Consider the following 16625-nt stretch of genomic DNA (forward strand, 5'->3'; position numbering starts at 1 on the left):
GGAGGAAGACTGGTTAAATATCTCCTCCTTTGAAGGATGCCTCTGTGTTTAAGGTTCCTGGCTTCTCCAGAGCTTAACTGTGCACACAAGGGCCTTTTGCCCTCTACAGTGCACAAACCTGAAGGCAAAACACTCATACATATAAAATAATTTAAAATTTCAAAAGGGAACCTCTATTAAGTTAGTATAAGTCAACTTTTTATACTTTCTATAAAATAATACATTTAGATATCATAGATAGTACTAAAAAATCAATAAGACATAATTTCTATTCTTCAAGAAATATACTCTGGAAGGGTCTATCAATGAATGCATAAATGATTAAAATATGGTATAGAAATCTACAATTGCTTAACAGGCAAAGTGGATGAAAATTTTGAGGTATAGAAAGGAGAGATTATGGATCTAGGAATGGGAGGTCAGGAATTGAGCTGGGTCTTGGTTCAGAAGCACTATACTTAGTACTACCTAAGATTTCTGAAGGCTGGCTACCGCATACAGTGTTTGCTGTAGTGAACACGTGACTATAACACTGTGACTCTATACCCTACAGACAAAATGAACAATTGTCCAATGTGCCGAGATAGAGGAAAAACATCTTAGGTATAAAATTTGCCTCACCAGTGCAGCCAGAAAGCGGAGCACCTTGTTGTCATTCACCAACATTTTAATGACATCTTTTCTGGGAGCTTTGGGAATGAGAGCAAAACAATTCTGAACAGAGTCTTCGATCAGTCCATAGCCATTGTAGGGAGGTAACTCCTGGAGATAAACAGGAAGAAAGAGGTGAGGCTGTTGGTACTAACATCACACAAGAGGTCACTGTGCGGGTCTTCTTCAGTGTCAGCTCAGAAACACGTACTCCAAAGCAACTCCTGAGGACTGCACATTCGTGGCCAACCTGGGTTACATAATCAGACCTTGTCTCAGAAGTAAATGAACAAACATCCCATTCTTAACAAGTCACAAGACATATTTGAAAAGTAGGAAATTGGTACATTAAAAGGAAAAAGTTAAGACGCAGAGATTATCCCTGGGAAAGATCCCAGAGAGGGTATGCTTGACAATGGCTTTAAAACAACTATCTTAAAAATGCTCCAAGGGGGCAGTTCACATGGGGCGGGGGAGAGGTGCAGTACTTGCCACAGAAGCTCACAACCTGAACTTGAACCCTGAAATCCACAGTGAGAGGAGAGACCCAACTCCCAAAAGTTCTCCCCTGACTTCCACATATATACCATGGTATGCACACGGCACGTGCGCGCGCACACACACACACACACACACACACACACACACACAATTTTCTAAATGATTAAAGAATTAAAGGGAGATGTGAAAACCCTCAAGAAATATAGTATAGCTGAGCAGTGGTGGCGCATGCCTTTAATCCCTGCACTCGGGAGGCAGAGGCAGATGGATCTCTGTGAGTACAAGGCCAGCCTGGTCTACGATAGCTAGTTCTAGGACAGGAACCAAAAAGCTACAGAGAAACCCTTTCTCAAAAAACAAAACAAAAAAAAAGAAAGAAAAGAAAATATATATATATGAAAGTGAAATATCAACCAAGACACAGAAAACCTAAAATAAAACAAAACCAAAACTAAATTTAAAAAAGGACCAGTTAGATGGCTCAGTAAATAACAGTGCTCACTGAAAACCTGAGTTCAATTTCCAGAACACACAGGGTAGAAGGGAGATGATTCCCATCACATTGTACCCCTTGCTTCCTATTAAACCCTTGGGGAGGGGAGACAGGGAGGAGAGAGAGAGAGAGAGAGAGAGAGAGAGAGAGAGAGAGAGAAGAAGTGGGGAGGAGGGAGGAAATAAAAGAAGGAAGGAGGGAGGGAGGGAGGAGGGAGAGAGAGAGAGAGAGAGGATAAGTGGGGAGGAGGGAGGAAATGAAAGAAGGAGGAAGGAGGGAGGGAGGAGAGAAAGAAAGAAAGAGAGAGAGAGAGAAAGAAAGAAAGAAAGATTCCTGAAGTTAGGCTAATTAATGCAAACTGTTCACTCTGAGGACGATGAAGAGAAAAGACTGGCAAAAAAAATGACTAGAGTTTAGAGCATCCATAGGATGCTCTGAGGGACCAACATAAGTATCACATCTCATAAAAAGAGGAGAAAAAAGACAAACAAACATAGTGTAGGAGGTTTTTCTGTTCATGTGTTGCTTTCATTGGCTAATGAATAAGGAAACTGCTTTGGGCCTGATAGGGCAGAGCTTAGGTAGGTGGAGAAGACAGAACTGAATGTTGGGAAGAAGGGCAGAGGAGAGACGCCATGGAGCTCCTAGAAACAGACATGCCGAATCTTTCCTGGAAGGCCACTGTCACGTGGTGATACACATATTAACAGAAATGGGTTAAATCAAGATGTGAGAGTTAGCCAATAAGAAGTTAGAGCTAATGGGCCAAGCAGTGTTTTGATTAATACAATTTCGGTGTGGTTATTTCAGGTGTAAGCTAGCCAGGTGACTGGGATGAAACAAACTGGCCACTCCTACCAACACAAACAAAAAAAAAGAGGAGAAAGAGACATGGGAAGAGAGTGTGTCTAAAGAAAAAATAGTTTACATTTCTTCAGCCAGATAAATGAAAACACACAAGGAGATTGAAGCTGAGTTCAGGGACTCACACTGTCAGACCCTCAATAATCAAATGTTCCAGCGAGAAAGAGAATTGTGAAAGCCGGGGAGACTTGCCTTGCCACACACAGAAAGATTACCAGTCTATCTCTCCCTAGTAACTCTGGAGATCATAAGGCAGTGGGGGACCAATATATCCAAATCGTAAGAGGAAATAAAGCAAAGCTGTCCTTCAGAAATGAGGGACAAATTAAGATATTTCTAAATGGACAAAAGCTGGGAGAGGCAAGCAATGTGCCAAGGAGTCCTTCCAAGTTAAGCAAAGGGACAGGACACTAGACAATACTCAAACGGTTCCATAATGGTGAACATTATTCCATAATGATTAACTGAGAGACATTACAAACTAATCTACAAGTAAGCGTTCTTAGGATTTGGGGTTGCAATGCCATAATTACTCTGCTATGTAACTTAAGAGAGCTAGAGATATTGCTATGTAATAGAGCACTGATCCACTATGTGCAATATCCCAGGCTTAACGGCTACCATTAAAAACAAGAAAACCTTCATGATACAGGGGACTAACTTACTCCAAGTAGGAAATCCATTTGGATCTACAAAATATCCTTTAGTTCAATACCACTGAACTAGATACTTTAATGTAGTTAAGATGCTGGGTGCATTTGAACATGATTTAAAATAGAAAAAAAAACTTTTTTTTTTTTTAAAGAGTAATACAAGCTTCACTGCAAGAATAAAAATTAGAGCCACATACGGGCTATCAGAAGCGAGTTCCCTGGTTCTCTCCTTGCTTGACCTTCCCATTCCCACAAGGAGAACCAGAGCCCACAAATGATGTGGCAGCTGTGTCTGACAGCTGTTTCTGAGCCTTTATGAACAGAGGTTATGCACAGAAATGTGGACACTTATTCACTTAAAATATGCGATGAACATTTCCCATGCTAATATACAAAGACTTACTTTATCTTTTATAGACCTTACAATTTTCTACTAGTATGGACAGATGTATTTTGCTAACCTCTCCTGCGTAAAACATTCCTTTATAGTCCTCAATGCAGATTTTGTAGACCAAAGATAAACAATAGTCTAAAGAATTAAAATGGCAACAAACAGCACTTGAGAAAGGTGATTCTACCTGGCTCTCCTAACAACAGCATATGAAAATTGTGTTTTCAAAGAGACAAACACTAGGTACTGAAGACCTTTCAAATTGAGCAGAGCATAAAACCTCATTACTGTCATTCTGTTTCTTTGATTATAACTAGACTACGGGTGTTTTCATGTGGTGATGGGCTCTTCGTATTTCCTCTTTTGTGAGCCTCTATCATACAGAAGTCATCCGTGTTTATTGAGTTCTTCACTTCAGTTTCTACGGGTTTTTTTTTTCTTATCACACTTGGGACTTTTATTCCATTTACCTGTTTTACAGGAGGTGGCTCGTGCTTGCTCACATCAACGCGTGGTAAATCAGGCATCCCAAACTTGTCTCTGTAGTACTGTCGGGTGAACGGATCACAGTCATAAATGAAGAAGGTCCTCCCGAGGATGGTGAGCGACTTCCCCACAATGAAGTCCTTGGCAGTGTACCACTCCTGCACCTCCTGATCAGAGATCTCCAGCACACACTGAGGGAAGTTCTCTAATAGGACATGGGGTTAGAGGGATGAAGGAAAGCTTAACACAAGAACTGGATATTGTTTGCTGGCTCTGGCTAAGGGTTGAGTACCTACTGATATGCCAAAGGAATAGGTAACGCTATATATTTCAATCTTTGACAGACTACACGAATAATATGCCACATATTTTTCATAAAATCTCTCTTTTACATTCAGTTAGCGCTATCATCAAAAGCCTCCAAGGTCCACAGAATTAATATGTGGCCATGTAAGACATATAAGAGAGTTGGCTCTGGATGGGATCTAAGTTGCTTGGTTCTAACTCATCACCCAGTTTTCTACACATCCAACAATTATTAGGGTTTACATGTATATACATACAGTGCACTGCTAACTACTGAGACAATTGATTATGCAAAATAACTCATACCTTTGAGGAGAAAATATCCTGTTTGTTGAAATAGACAATAAATAACAACATAGATAATGGGTTCTCCTAGACACACACACACACACACACACACTGTGACCACTGCTATCAGGAGAGTATGACATAGCTATACACATGATGTAGGAGCACAGACAATTAATGAGATGATTGCAATAATCCACTCACATAGGAATCACCTTCAAATACTGAATAAATATTGCATTTTGGAAATAAGGATCCTTTTATCAATGTGTTGTGAGAACTAAGGGTTAACTTATTTCAGATGGATTTCATGAAGCATGGCCTCTATGAACATCACAAAAGCCAGTGGTGGGGTACCACACTATACAACCAGAGCTGGAATGCATGGAGCCAGAAACAGGGCAGGCCTCTCCCGACAGGTAATTACTGAGATGGAAAATTAGAAAAAAAAAAGATGGAATTTCTTAAGTATAATAAATAAATGCTCATTCAGTAAGCCTGTCACTTTTCCAACAGATCCGTAAAAACATAAAAATTATACACCTTAATAGAGTACCATGTGATGTTCTGATCCATGTATTTATTGTATAGTGATTAAATCATGTTAAAATGTATTGATATGTTTTATTTCTCTATGGTAAAAATAGTCAAGGTGCTTTGGTTTTACTTTTTCTCCTTTTTTTGTCCTGTTTGAGACAGGGTCTTGTTATGAAGCATGGGTTTTCCCTGAACTTGCTGTAATTACCCTGCCTCAGCCTCCTGTGGGCTAGAACAAGCATGATCTGGTGTGGTTGTCATGAAATATTAGACTCGTGGTCTATAGCCAGGCTGCAGTGCAGTAGCACTGGTCAACTCCTCCCCATCTCGCCTCTCTCCTCTATTCGTGTGTGTGTATGTATGTGTGTGTGTGTGAGTGATGTGGATGTGTATGTATGTGTGGGGTGTGTGTGTGTGTGTGTGTGTGTGTGTGTGATACAGGTGTAGATATTTGAAAGCAAGCTTGTAGGTTCACATTCATATGTATGCACTACCCATCTGGAGTCAGGGATCAACATCCGATGTCTTCCTTGGCTGACTAGACTGTTAGGCCAGTGAGTTCTGGGAATCAGCCTGCTTTTTGCTCCCATGCCCCAGGTCTGGGGATACCAATTGGGTAAGCTGTTGCCCCCACCAGGTTTTCTGCTCGGGATCTAAACTCGGACTCCAATGCTTGCATGGCAGATGCAGTACATACTGAGCCATCTCCCCAGCCCCTCCCCACATTACTCTTTCCACCCTCTGAGAATCACCATTTGACACCAACTTTCCCAAGATCAACATTCTTATTTTCTTTTGTTTTAAGGCAAGGGTCTCACTGTGAAGCTGAGACTGTCCTTGCACCAGTGAGGCCCGTGCCTCGGCCTCCCAAGTACTCTAATTACAGGTGTGTGCCACTGAGCCCCAGTGAGGTCAACTTCATACTCGATGCACAGGTGGTACTTATCCTTCTGTGCACGATTTATGTCACTTAGCAAAATGATCTCCAGTGTTGTGCCCATGTTGGCACATGTGACAGGGTTTCGCTCTTGTATGGATGCCTAGTTTCCCATGCTGCATGTACCACATGTTCTTCCTCCATGCATTAGCTGATGGGCACTTAGGTTGTTTCTATTTCTAGACACATGAATCGTATTACATTAAACACACTTGTACAGATACTTCTTCTATATACCGATTTCATTTTCTTTTAACTAACACACACATACATGCACACATACACACACAGGGCTGAGGGAAGTTCTAGCTTTAACTTTCTGAGGAAGTGCCAAAGCATCTTCTTTATTAATCAATGATAATAAAACATATTCACAGCATAAGAAGGGAATCTCACATCACAAGATAGTCATTTTTCTTTGTCTTTTTGGAGAACAAACTATTTTAATTATCTTTTGCATTTTTCTTTTTATTCATTTCATTTATTTTTGCTCTGATCTAGTCTCCCCTTCCCTTCCCCCTCTTTCTCTCTCTCCAATTTATGGGTTGATTTGTTCCGGTTTTCTAGTTCTCTGGCATAGCTTGGTTGCTTATTTGAGATCAAGATGAACCAGAGAGTATGCAAAAATGTTTTTTATAATCTCCCCAAGTCTCTACCCAGAGTAAAGATAGGTCTAGACACTTCAGCCACAGGTCCTACCCTGTATCTAAGCTCTAAAGTTTTTTTCCTTTCTCTGGGCAGAAGCACCACAGAGAAACCAGCTGCAGACTCCTAAACCACAAATGTACAGCTCTTTAAATGAATGTCCACCACGGATACTAAGAGTGAGTTTTACTTTATGCAAATGTATCTCATTTTACTCTGTTTTTACACTGCCAAATAATGCTTCATAAGACCTAATCATTTGTTTTTTTTGTGTGTGTAAATCTCATTTATTGCTTCCAATTACTGTATATGAATCAAGATATAAATCTAACCATGGTGGCACACACCTTTAATGCCAGTACTTGCAAGGCAGTGCTGGGTCTACACAGTAAGCTCCTTGCCAGCCAAGGTTATGTGGCAAAACACTTAACGGCATTCATAAGCCTCTGGATTTAATCTCCAGCAGCACCAAGACAAACAAGCAACCCTAATAGTAAATGGGTTCGGTTAAGAAGCCTTGCTCTACCTGTCTTTAAAGAAATCACCTGTTGCATTTTTTCTTCTGCTTTGCTTTTATCTGCTAAGTCATCTCTACTGGAGTGCCCAGGACATATGCTTGGACTAAGGCAAATCATGGAGGAAAGTTGCAGAAAAGAAAAAAAAAAGGTTAAAAATTTAGGAAAACACTGACAGAGCCAAGTAAAGAAGAGTGATCACCCTGACTCTTAACTCCCTAGAAGCCCCACCCCCCAAGTAACAGAGGCTCCCCTTAACGAAACTTACTTGCATTCTCCACCAAAATCTTGGGCATGCGCTGGCGGTTCATGAGGAGTGGGAAGGGGTCTCTTCCGTTGTTGCGTTCATGGACCTCGCGGATCTCCACTGTATCATCCATGAGGTAGTAGTGAATGATGTAGTGCCGGCACTCCCCAAACAAGCTATCCGTGTCATCCCAGATGGCATAGAATCGAAGAACCTTTGAGGAGTCCAAAGTGATGCTTTAAGATTCTAAAACAGAGTCTTAACTTCGCTATGGCATGTGTCTATCAGACAGTGATGAACAGTAGCTGAAACACTTTCAGACAGCAAATAAAAAAAAAAACCAAGGATAGGAAAATATCCAAAATCATGTACCACATATTAACATACCAAAGGAATAGCACAAGCTTTCTCGGTTTGTGCCAAGACAGGAGAGCTTACTTTGGCCCCAAATAGTAGTCTGGGAAAGAGAAGCTGAATAAAAAGAAAGGGGGAGGATTGCCTATAAAGGTAATTTATGCATAGTAACAAAGATACATGGTGAATTGTGTGTATAGAACTGGCATGGAAAAAAATTTCATTAATAAACCTATCTTTCGTTTGGGACTACCAAATCACATCTACTGGATGGACAGAATCTTCTAATTTAAGATAATGGCAGAAAGCCAGGTGTGGTGGTACGCACCTGTAATCTCAGTACATGGGATGCAGAGGCAAAAAGAACATGAGTTCCAGTCCAACCTGGGGTGCACAGCAAGTTTGAGGACAGCCAGGGCTACTTAGAGACACCTTGTATTCTGGAGGCAGAATTTCCAGGATTTCTGGGACTTTGAAGCACCTCCACCCCCATAGCAAGCTCTGAGCCAACCAGAGCTACATAGTGAGACTCTGTCTCAATAAAACAAGCCAAAAGTAAACAAATGAACACACAAAATCTCAATCCAAAATCTGTGGTAACACTGAGTAGAACTTTCTGAAGAAAAAGAAGTTAAGATTGCAGGAAATTAAGGCAAAAATTTCAGAGTAATCGCCATTATTTTTCCTCTTTATCGGTGAATGAAGATTCAGCTCTACTTCGCCACTGTAGTTCACAGGTGGTGGGGCTGCCAATCGGGGCAGAGTCAGAAAACATGCTCAGAGCATTCTGTACTCTAACACTAATACAGTATTCAGCAGGGATGCATTTGGGATGGGGTTCCTGGGAAATCAAGGGACGTAACTATTTGAATTAACTATTTTATTTCATTTTAAGAGCTATTCAGTATCAGAACATGTAGCAGCGTTAAACTCCCCCCCCCCCATTCACCTAAGTCTGCTCAGAGGATTCTGTGAGATTAACTCATCTGGGGGGGGGGGGTAGTGTGCCAGCTGGCTTTTGGGTCAACTTGACACAAGCTAGAGTCATCAGAGAGGCGGGAGCCTCAACTGAGAAAATGTCTCCAAAAGATCTGGATGATGGCAAGCCGGTAGGACATTTTCTTTTTTTTTTCTTTTCTTTTCTTTTTTTTTGGTTTTTTCGAGACAGGGTTTCTCTGTGGCTTTGGAGCCTGTCCTGGAACTAGCTCTGTAGACCAGGCTGGTCTCGAACTCACAGAGATCTGCCTGCCTCTGCCTCCTGAGTGCTGGGATTAAAGGCGTGTGCCACCATCGCCCGGCTTAGGACATTTTCTTAATGAGTGATTGATTCTGGAGGGCCCAGCACATTGTGGATAGTGCCACCCCTGCGCTGGTGGTCCTGGGCTCTATAAGAGAGCGGGTTGACAAGCCATGAGGAATGAAGCCAGTAAACAGCACCCCTCCATGGCTCGTGTCAGCTCCTGACTCCAGGTTCCTGCCCTGTTTAGTTCCTGTCCTGACTTCCTTCAGTGATAAACAGTGATGTAGAAGTGTAGGCTGAATAAACCCTTCCTTCTCCAGCTTGCTTTTGGTCATGGTGTTTCTTCACAGCAATCGCAACCTTAAGTAAGACAGGAAAAAAGAGATGCAGGACTTGAAATGGAAAGAGAGAGTCAATGTCAGTGGCTCAGGAATTGCTTTACCAGGTGAACTCATGCCGCAGGCTCCATTATATCTCTAATATAAAGCTGAGGGCTGGCTAGATGGCCCATCAGGTAAAGGAGCTTGCTGCCAAGCCTGACCACCTGAGTTCGATTCCCAGGACCCACACAACAGAATGAAAAAAAAAAAATCAGTGTCCAAAAGTTGTCCTCTGACCTTCTCCAATAGGCTGTGGCACACACAACATACATATCCCATAATTAATAAAATTTTAAGATAGTAAAAATTAGAAATCTTGGCACTAGTATACTTTTAGCCCTACAGGAAGCTACTATGTGCCAAAGGTTAAATTATGTATATACTTTGCTATACGATATATATGTAGGATATCAAAACTTTCCAATAAACACATATCCATACTCAAACAGACGTAAACCTCCTCTATTAAGTCACTTACTTGTTTGTCAAAGGTGAGAAATTGCTTCAGTTGGTCAAAGTCTGATGGGGTGATGTATTTACGAACAGGTTCTTTCCGGAGTTCAGTGTAAGGATCGAGAGGCATCTTCTCTGGTGGATTCACTTCAATTCCTTGACTTTCCAAAAATTCCTGAAATTTCAGGATTAATGTCAACATCCTCCTGAAGGTTTGAAATGTCATAAACTAATGGCCTGAACATAAGTGCAGTGGAACAAATGATCTGCTGACATATTGGGCATGTCTGAGAGATGCCATCTCCAGCGGCCCAACTCTACAGTGCAGACAACAGCCGAAAACTGCCTGAGGTCTTCTTTATCATATGTATGCTAAGCTAGTCGGGAGGCATCGTAGTAAGATAACTGGGCATCTCAACTATGAACTTATATCAATCACGTTAGATGCCTAGGAACAACATCTTGGCATTAGTTTAAGACAAGCATCTGGTACCCAAGCATGGTTTCACAAGACGTGTGTCTCACTTTTGCTATGGAGGTGAGTGCACCAGGGCCAGGTTAAGATGGAATAATGTCCTTAAACTTTGTCATTCACTTAAAATAAGTATATAATCACTTTTTAAAAAAAATCTAAGACAAAGTTGGCATTGTTTTCCTAATGTCTATACTCTGTACTAAAGGTGTGTGTGTGTGTGTGTGTGCACAGTCGCACAAACACTAACCTGCTTAGTGACTTCCCCCACAGCCACCAGGGTCCTTCTCCATCCACTAATGGATGAAGTAATGAAAAGCATCCCACCAGCTAGAGTCCTACTGCGGAGTCCCAGCCCACAAAGGATACACCATACCTGGGTGAATCGGTCACAGTCAACAATTCGGAAAGTTTTGCCATAAATTGTGATGTCGATTCCCCGATTGAGGTCTTTCCAGTGGTAATGGTCTCCCACATTGTTCTTGGCTAGCCGCTGGCGCTTGACTAGCTTGCCCTGCGGGATCCCGGAGTTCTCCACAACGGGCTCTATGACAGACATGCTGTCATCCTCTAGATAGTAGTACATGTTCACGTGGCGGATTCGGTAGTGCTCCTCGCTTGATATGGGAACATCTTCTTGGAAGTAGGCGCTAAATTTCAGCACCTGCGAGAGCAACACATGTTCTTAACGGCTGAGCCACCTCTCTAGCTCCTCAAATTCTTAAGAATATGCTTTTCAGCCCCTAACATAAACGATCAATGTAGATTAATCTTGATCTCCTGTCTTTACACATCTACAAATGAACTGCTTCTATAAGAAAATTTTGTAAAAACTTAGACTAAATAATGTATATGCCTTAGTTCTTGATTTAGAGTAATTTTATGGTGTTTAGACTCTTATTTTAAGATTTATTTATTTGTGTGTGTGTGTGTGTGTGTGTGTGCACATGTATGTAAGTACCTGTGGACGCCCGAAGGGCATCAAGGTCCCTGGAACTGGAGTTACAGGCAGTATGGTTGTAAGCCACCAAGTGAGAGCCGGATTGAACCTGTTTTCTCAGGGAAAGCAGCCAGTGTTCCTAACACTGAATTCTCTCTCCAGCCCACTGACTGTTAATTTTAAAAGTCAGTTACCTCCTTCTTATTAAGAATAAAGAGTTCTAGACCCCAATGAGGGAGCAACTGAGAAGAATGCTAACACAAGAGGCTCTTAACAGGTGTTAGGATAACACCAGCTGTGCCAGGTAGGATGAGAACCGAGTAACATGTAGAAAGGAGGGGAAAATAATATTTAGATACTCTGTGTAAAAATGTATCTTTTCACTGAATTTTTACAGTGGCCTTGGCTCCCGGTGGTGTGTTCAAACTTCCTGAGTTTGTAGAGATCATATTGCTTGTTTGAACTTTGAAAATGACAGCAGAAACGAAAGAGAAATACTTGGCTTGGCATCTTTTTGAATGTGAGGAGAAAAATGTCAAGCGTGAATGCTCAGAATTCAAACCGAGGAAGCAGATCTAGCAGTCCTCGGGGCTGGGTAATGAAATACAGAGGCTAAGTGTGAAGCACAGCTCACCCAGGTGAGGGTTTCCCACTCCCGGGAGTGGCCTGTGGCTAAGGTCTGGCGCTCAGTGAGGACAGAGTTTATAAATACTGACAGTGGAGCGCACTGAGAAGACAGCTGCAGGCACAACAGTTGGTGAGGCCTCCTAAAAAGGGAAATTCAAGAGTGAAAACAGAAACTTGGAAATGCCCACATCAAAGGGGCAGGGAGACCAGAGAAAGAGCAACCTGACAGACAGGAGGGGGAACCAGGAGAATAAACAGTCGTGTGTACAAGCCAAGAGCAGAGCCTGGGAGGGAGGGAGTGAAACAGGGCCTAGAAGAAGGGCCATGGATGTCTGTCCAAACTCAGCAAACAGGACATCACTGTTCGTTGTCTCTGAGAAAGCAGTCTGGGGCTCAAGGATGGGATCAAATTCTCTCCCTAAAGGAGTTCTAGGTAGGAGGGGGTTTATTGTATTTTTTGGTGACAATATGAACTTTGCTAGAGAAAAACAGTCACTAGAGTGTTTGAAATAGAAATAGCACCAATGATGAAAGGGTGGATGGCTGGCTGGCTGGATGGATGGATGGGTGAAATCTTGTGAAAAAATTAACCAAGAAACAGACGGGGATATTTTGCACGTGGTAGAGATTTAGGACTCATTGCTGCAGAATAGGTGGGAAGCAGAGAAAATGAGCATAGTGCACCATGAATGTGGGAGCTGGAATTCAGGCAACTTGTCGCTGTATTTGGAAAATATTCTGGGGAAGTCTACAGGGAACTATTTTCTCTAATCTGCTTCCTGCCTTGAGAAAGCCTCTTCCAGGAGCCAGTTCCGCTGTCTGTGACTAAGGGTTGAGGTATCTGAACAATTTTCTCTCTGAGTACTCAAGGAATTCCGTGGTTTACTGATAACATTTCTGCCAGCGGTCAAGTCTTAGACATCTGAAGTCAAGGGGGACCCTAAAATCCCAGACGATACCTTTTTGTCAAAAGCCACATGCGCAGGGACAAACTCTGCAGGTGGGGCCTGCTTGGGTGGCCCATAAGTTAAGATGGGGGCTTTATTGGCCAGCTCATCCAGCTCGGCCTGAGACAGCTGATTGTAATGGAGCCGGTCTCCGCCTATCCCCACCCTCGGACGACGAACAACTGCATAGCCGTTCCTGTAGCCGAGTGTCTGGCTTCTGTGGAATGCTGTTTTCTAAAGAAAAGATGGACACCATTAATAACCCCATACAGATCTTTAAGGGAAACAACAATCTTCCTAAACTATCACAGCTTAAACTCTTGCTTTAAAACTTATATTTTAAAATTATGTATGTATGTGGGCAGATGTGTGGGTGTGCGTGCAGATGCCCTCAGATTCGCTGAACCAAGATGGATAGGAACCACCTGATATGGGAGCTGAGAATTGAACCCAGGCCCTCTGCAACAGCCGTTCTTGTTCTTAAACACTAAGCCATCTCTCTAGCTCCAAATGTTTGCTTTTCAACATCACAAAATGTGCATTAAATGCAGCAAGGGACTTACATCCCTTGGGCGGCCTGTAGCTCTCTAGTGACATTTCCTGTGTGATCAGTTCCACTCCCATCTCCACACCCAGAAAAGTTTCCTGTGATTAGATGGGGTTATCCGACTGCTAGGTCCTAGCCAATGGAGTGTAGCTCGGTGGATAGTGTTTGCCTGTCACTGGCAAAGTTCTGGCTTTGGGGACCTGACTGTAATCTTAGCACTCAGGATAAGTTCAAGATCACCCCAGGCTATATAGTAAGTTTGAAGCCAATCTGGGCTACATGAGACCCTATCTCAAAATAAATGAGTAAGTAAAAAAGTTAAACTATGTCACGAGGAAACCAAACTCCTGTTACAGCTGGGCCTTGATCTGAGGCATTTTTATTTTGGTGGTCGTGGTGGCAGCACATTTTTCTCTGAGCATGTGTGTGTGTGTGTGTGGTGTGCACATGTCTGCTTGCATGTATGTGGGCATACATGTGACAGACCTACATTGATGAGGGGAGGGCCAGCCTAGCTAACCGGCTTGCTTGTGGTCTAGTGATCTGAATTTCACTCCTCACATATGAGCAGCAGGCACTTCCTCCTCTGAGCCACTGTCCCAGTGGTTTGTGCCTTCTTTTCATGCTGTTCTTGTGCTGTCTGATTTGGATTTGGTGTTGCTTGGAGACAGAGACTGGCTGTGTAGCCCAGGTTAGACTCAAATTGGTCATCCTTATGACTTAGCTTCCCGAAAGCTGTGATCAAGGATACATGCCACCACACTGGACTATAATTATTATTATTATTATTATCATTATTATTAAATTTCATCCAAACAGTGAATTTAAGAAAAACTGTCAGGGGAAAGGAATGAAATACAATCTGAATAAGGACACTTCATGTTGGCATGCCTTTAAACCGAGCCTTTCTGGAGGCTGAGGCAGATGACTTTCAAGTTCAAGGCCCCTCTGGGTTGCATACAAGATACAACAAGCAAGCCTCCTTCCTCCCCAACACACACACACTGTCTGAAAATGAGTTATATATTATATACAATAAATGCAATGGTAAGAATGTTAAACACAGGCTAAGGAAAGAAAAAGCACCAAGTGGTCCATGAGGTTGAGGTAAGTGAGATGAGAAAATGCAAAGCAGAGAAGAGGAAGACGGGCACGCTTTTAAGAGAAACTACAAAAAAACCAAGAGGAGCTGGAGCGGGATTCAATTCTAGAGAAGGTTGAAGCTAGAGAGAAAAGTGACCCTTAACTCAGAAGCCCGGAGACCTGAGGGAATGACCCATCAGGAAGGAGTGCATGGGAAGGGGGCTGCAAGGCAGCAATCTTGAGGATTCAGATGAGGTTGCTGGGGAGAGGAGGGAGGAGAGGATGAAAGCAGAGAGGCGCTGAGGAGGGTAAGAATGAATCTGGGGTAATGGGGTAATGGCGATGGTCTGGGGTAATGGGGCCAGAAGGCAGGTTAGGTGGGGTAGGAAAGTAAGAACAAGTCCGCAGTGAGGACCCAAAGGTGTGTGGACTACCAAGAGGCCGAACAAAGCCCCCAGAAGATGGTATGCAGGAGGGCGGTGGAGCCTGCGTGATGGAGGAGAGCAGAGGCGCGCGGAGTGGAGAACCCTTCCAACTGGCTCTCACCGTGGAGTCCGTAAAGGACGAGCCCGGGAGAAAGGGCAGGCCGTGCACCGGGTTGGTCACCATCGCAGCCCTGCAGCCGCCGCCACGGTTGCCTTCTGCCGCTCGGGTTACCCTGGCAACAAACAGCATCCGCGGGCCTCTCCAGACTCCATGGTAACGCCAAACACTACGCCAGGGAGGGAGAAGCGCGAGGCGGGGCGAGGGTGGAAGGGCGGGGAGGAGGGCGCGGAGTCCAGGTCTGCGCGTGCGCGTAGGACCCCTGAGGCTCCTGGTCACTGAACGTGGCTAATGGGTGTGACAGAGGCGGCTCCGCCCCTTCCTTCCCCACCCCTTCCCTTCTTCCTCTGCACCCACTTGGTGGCTCCCTGGGGACGCAACCGAGGAGCAACTTATGTGCACGGCTGAAGAAGGCTGGTGTCCTCAGGCCTTGGCTTGTGCAGTGAGGTCACGTTCTTTTACGGAGGAGAAGTTCCTTCTCGCTCCACGTAGTCCTCCCAAGAACTCAGGAACTCTTTCCCAACTCTGGGAAAAGAGCTGCCGTCCTGGTTCACACCCAGCGTAAGTGGTTGCTCCCCAGTGAAAGCGCTAATTACTTCAAACGCATGGGACGGGTCGTGAATTAGATTATAATTGACTGCCTTTCTGTTGCTCAGACATGATTTGGACCCCCTCACCCCCACCTGCCCGTGTGCACTTCCTCCACCTTTCCCCCAGCTTCCTGGTCCCCTCTCAGAAGTCCATCCGCGCCACTTGTTTCTGCAGGCTGTGTGCTGAGGTCTCAGAACCGTCCCGAGTATCTTTTGACTACAAAACAGGATAGTGGCCATGTCAGTCCTGCTGGATAGCTACAGCCCAGTGATAAATCAGAACCACGGAAGAGAGCACCTTAAAGAGAGAGACCGAGTCACAAGAAAGAAGCAATTAACGGCAGTGAAATACTGCTGAGTACAGCACTTTCTGGGCAACTTAATATTTTCCTTAAACATAAAATGACCCTATTCCTGAAACATCATCAGGGAAAGAAAAAAATCAAGAATCTATCAGCACTGAGAACTTAAAACGAAGCCAAGATTTCCAGGGTTTGGGTTCGCTGTGTCTCAAGTTTTCTCAGGAGTTTGGTCTTCAAAACATGCGTTTCTGACCTATGAATTTAGAGACGCAATAGAGTAGTAAGCCTGAAAGAGAAGACATAACTTAGCATCATGGGTCACTTGCTGCCACCAGCAGTTCGGATGGCAGCTGTATTAGTCAGGCTCCTCTAGAAGAGAACTGATAAGATGCATTCACACACACACACACACACACACACACACACACACACAATTTATTAAAGTAGCTTATAGTCTGTGGTTCAACTTGTCTAGCAATGGCTATCTACCAACAGAAGGTCCAAGAATTCAGTAGCTGTTCAGTTCTTAAGGTTGAATTCAGTAGCTGTTAAGTTCTTAAGGCTGAATGTCTCAGATGGTCTTCAGTGTATGCTCAACTCCCAAAGAAGTAGGCTCTAAGGCTAGTGAAGGGA

The 16625-nt window shown here is 43.6% G+C and overlaps 1 protein-coding gene across 1 annotated transcript in view; it reads right to left on the reverse strand.

Moving 5' to 3' along the window:
- Positions 1-15272, reverse strand: part of Efhc1 (EF-hand domain containing 1) — a 31173-nt gene extending 15901 nt beyond the window's left edge. Inside the window, exons 1-7 of the mRNA XM_041656361.1 lie at positions 15104-15272; positions 12940-13161; positions 10790-11077; positions 9967-10116; positions 7536-7728; positions 4024-4244; positions 622-762 (exon numbers count right to left, since the gene is read on the reverse strand). Of these exons, the coding sequence (XP_041512295.1) occupies positions 622-762; positions 4024-4244; positions 7536-7728; positions 9967-10116; positions 10790-11077; positions 12940-13161; positions 15104-15232 (1344 nt within the window). The 5' untranslated portion in view covers positions 15233-15272. The remainder of the gene's footprint in view (positions 1-621; positions 763-4023; positions 4245-7535; positions 7729-9966; positions 10117-10789; positions 11078-12939; positions 13162-15103) is intronic.
- Positions 15273-16625: the final 1353 nt, after the last annotated feature.

Source organism: Microtus oregoni, unplaced genomic scaffold (assembly GCF_018167655.1).
Source record: "Microtus oregoni isolate MIOR12 unplaced genomic scaffold, Mior012 000007F_ref0000211, whole genome shotgun sequence".
Classification (NCBI taxonomy): Eukaryota; Metazoa; Chordata; class Mammalia; order Rodentia; family Cricetidae; genus Microtus; species Microtus oregoni.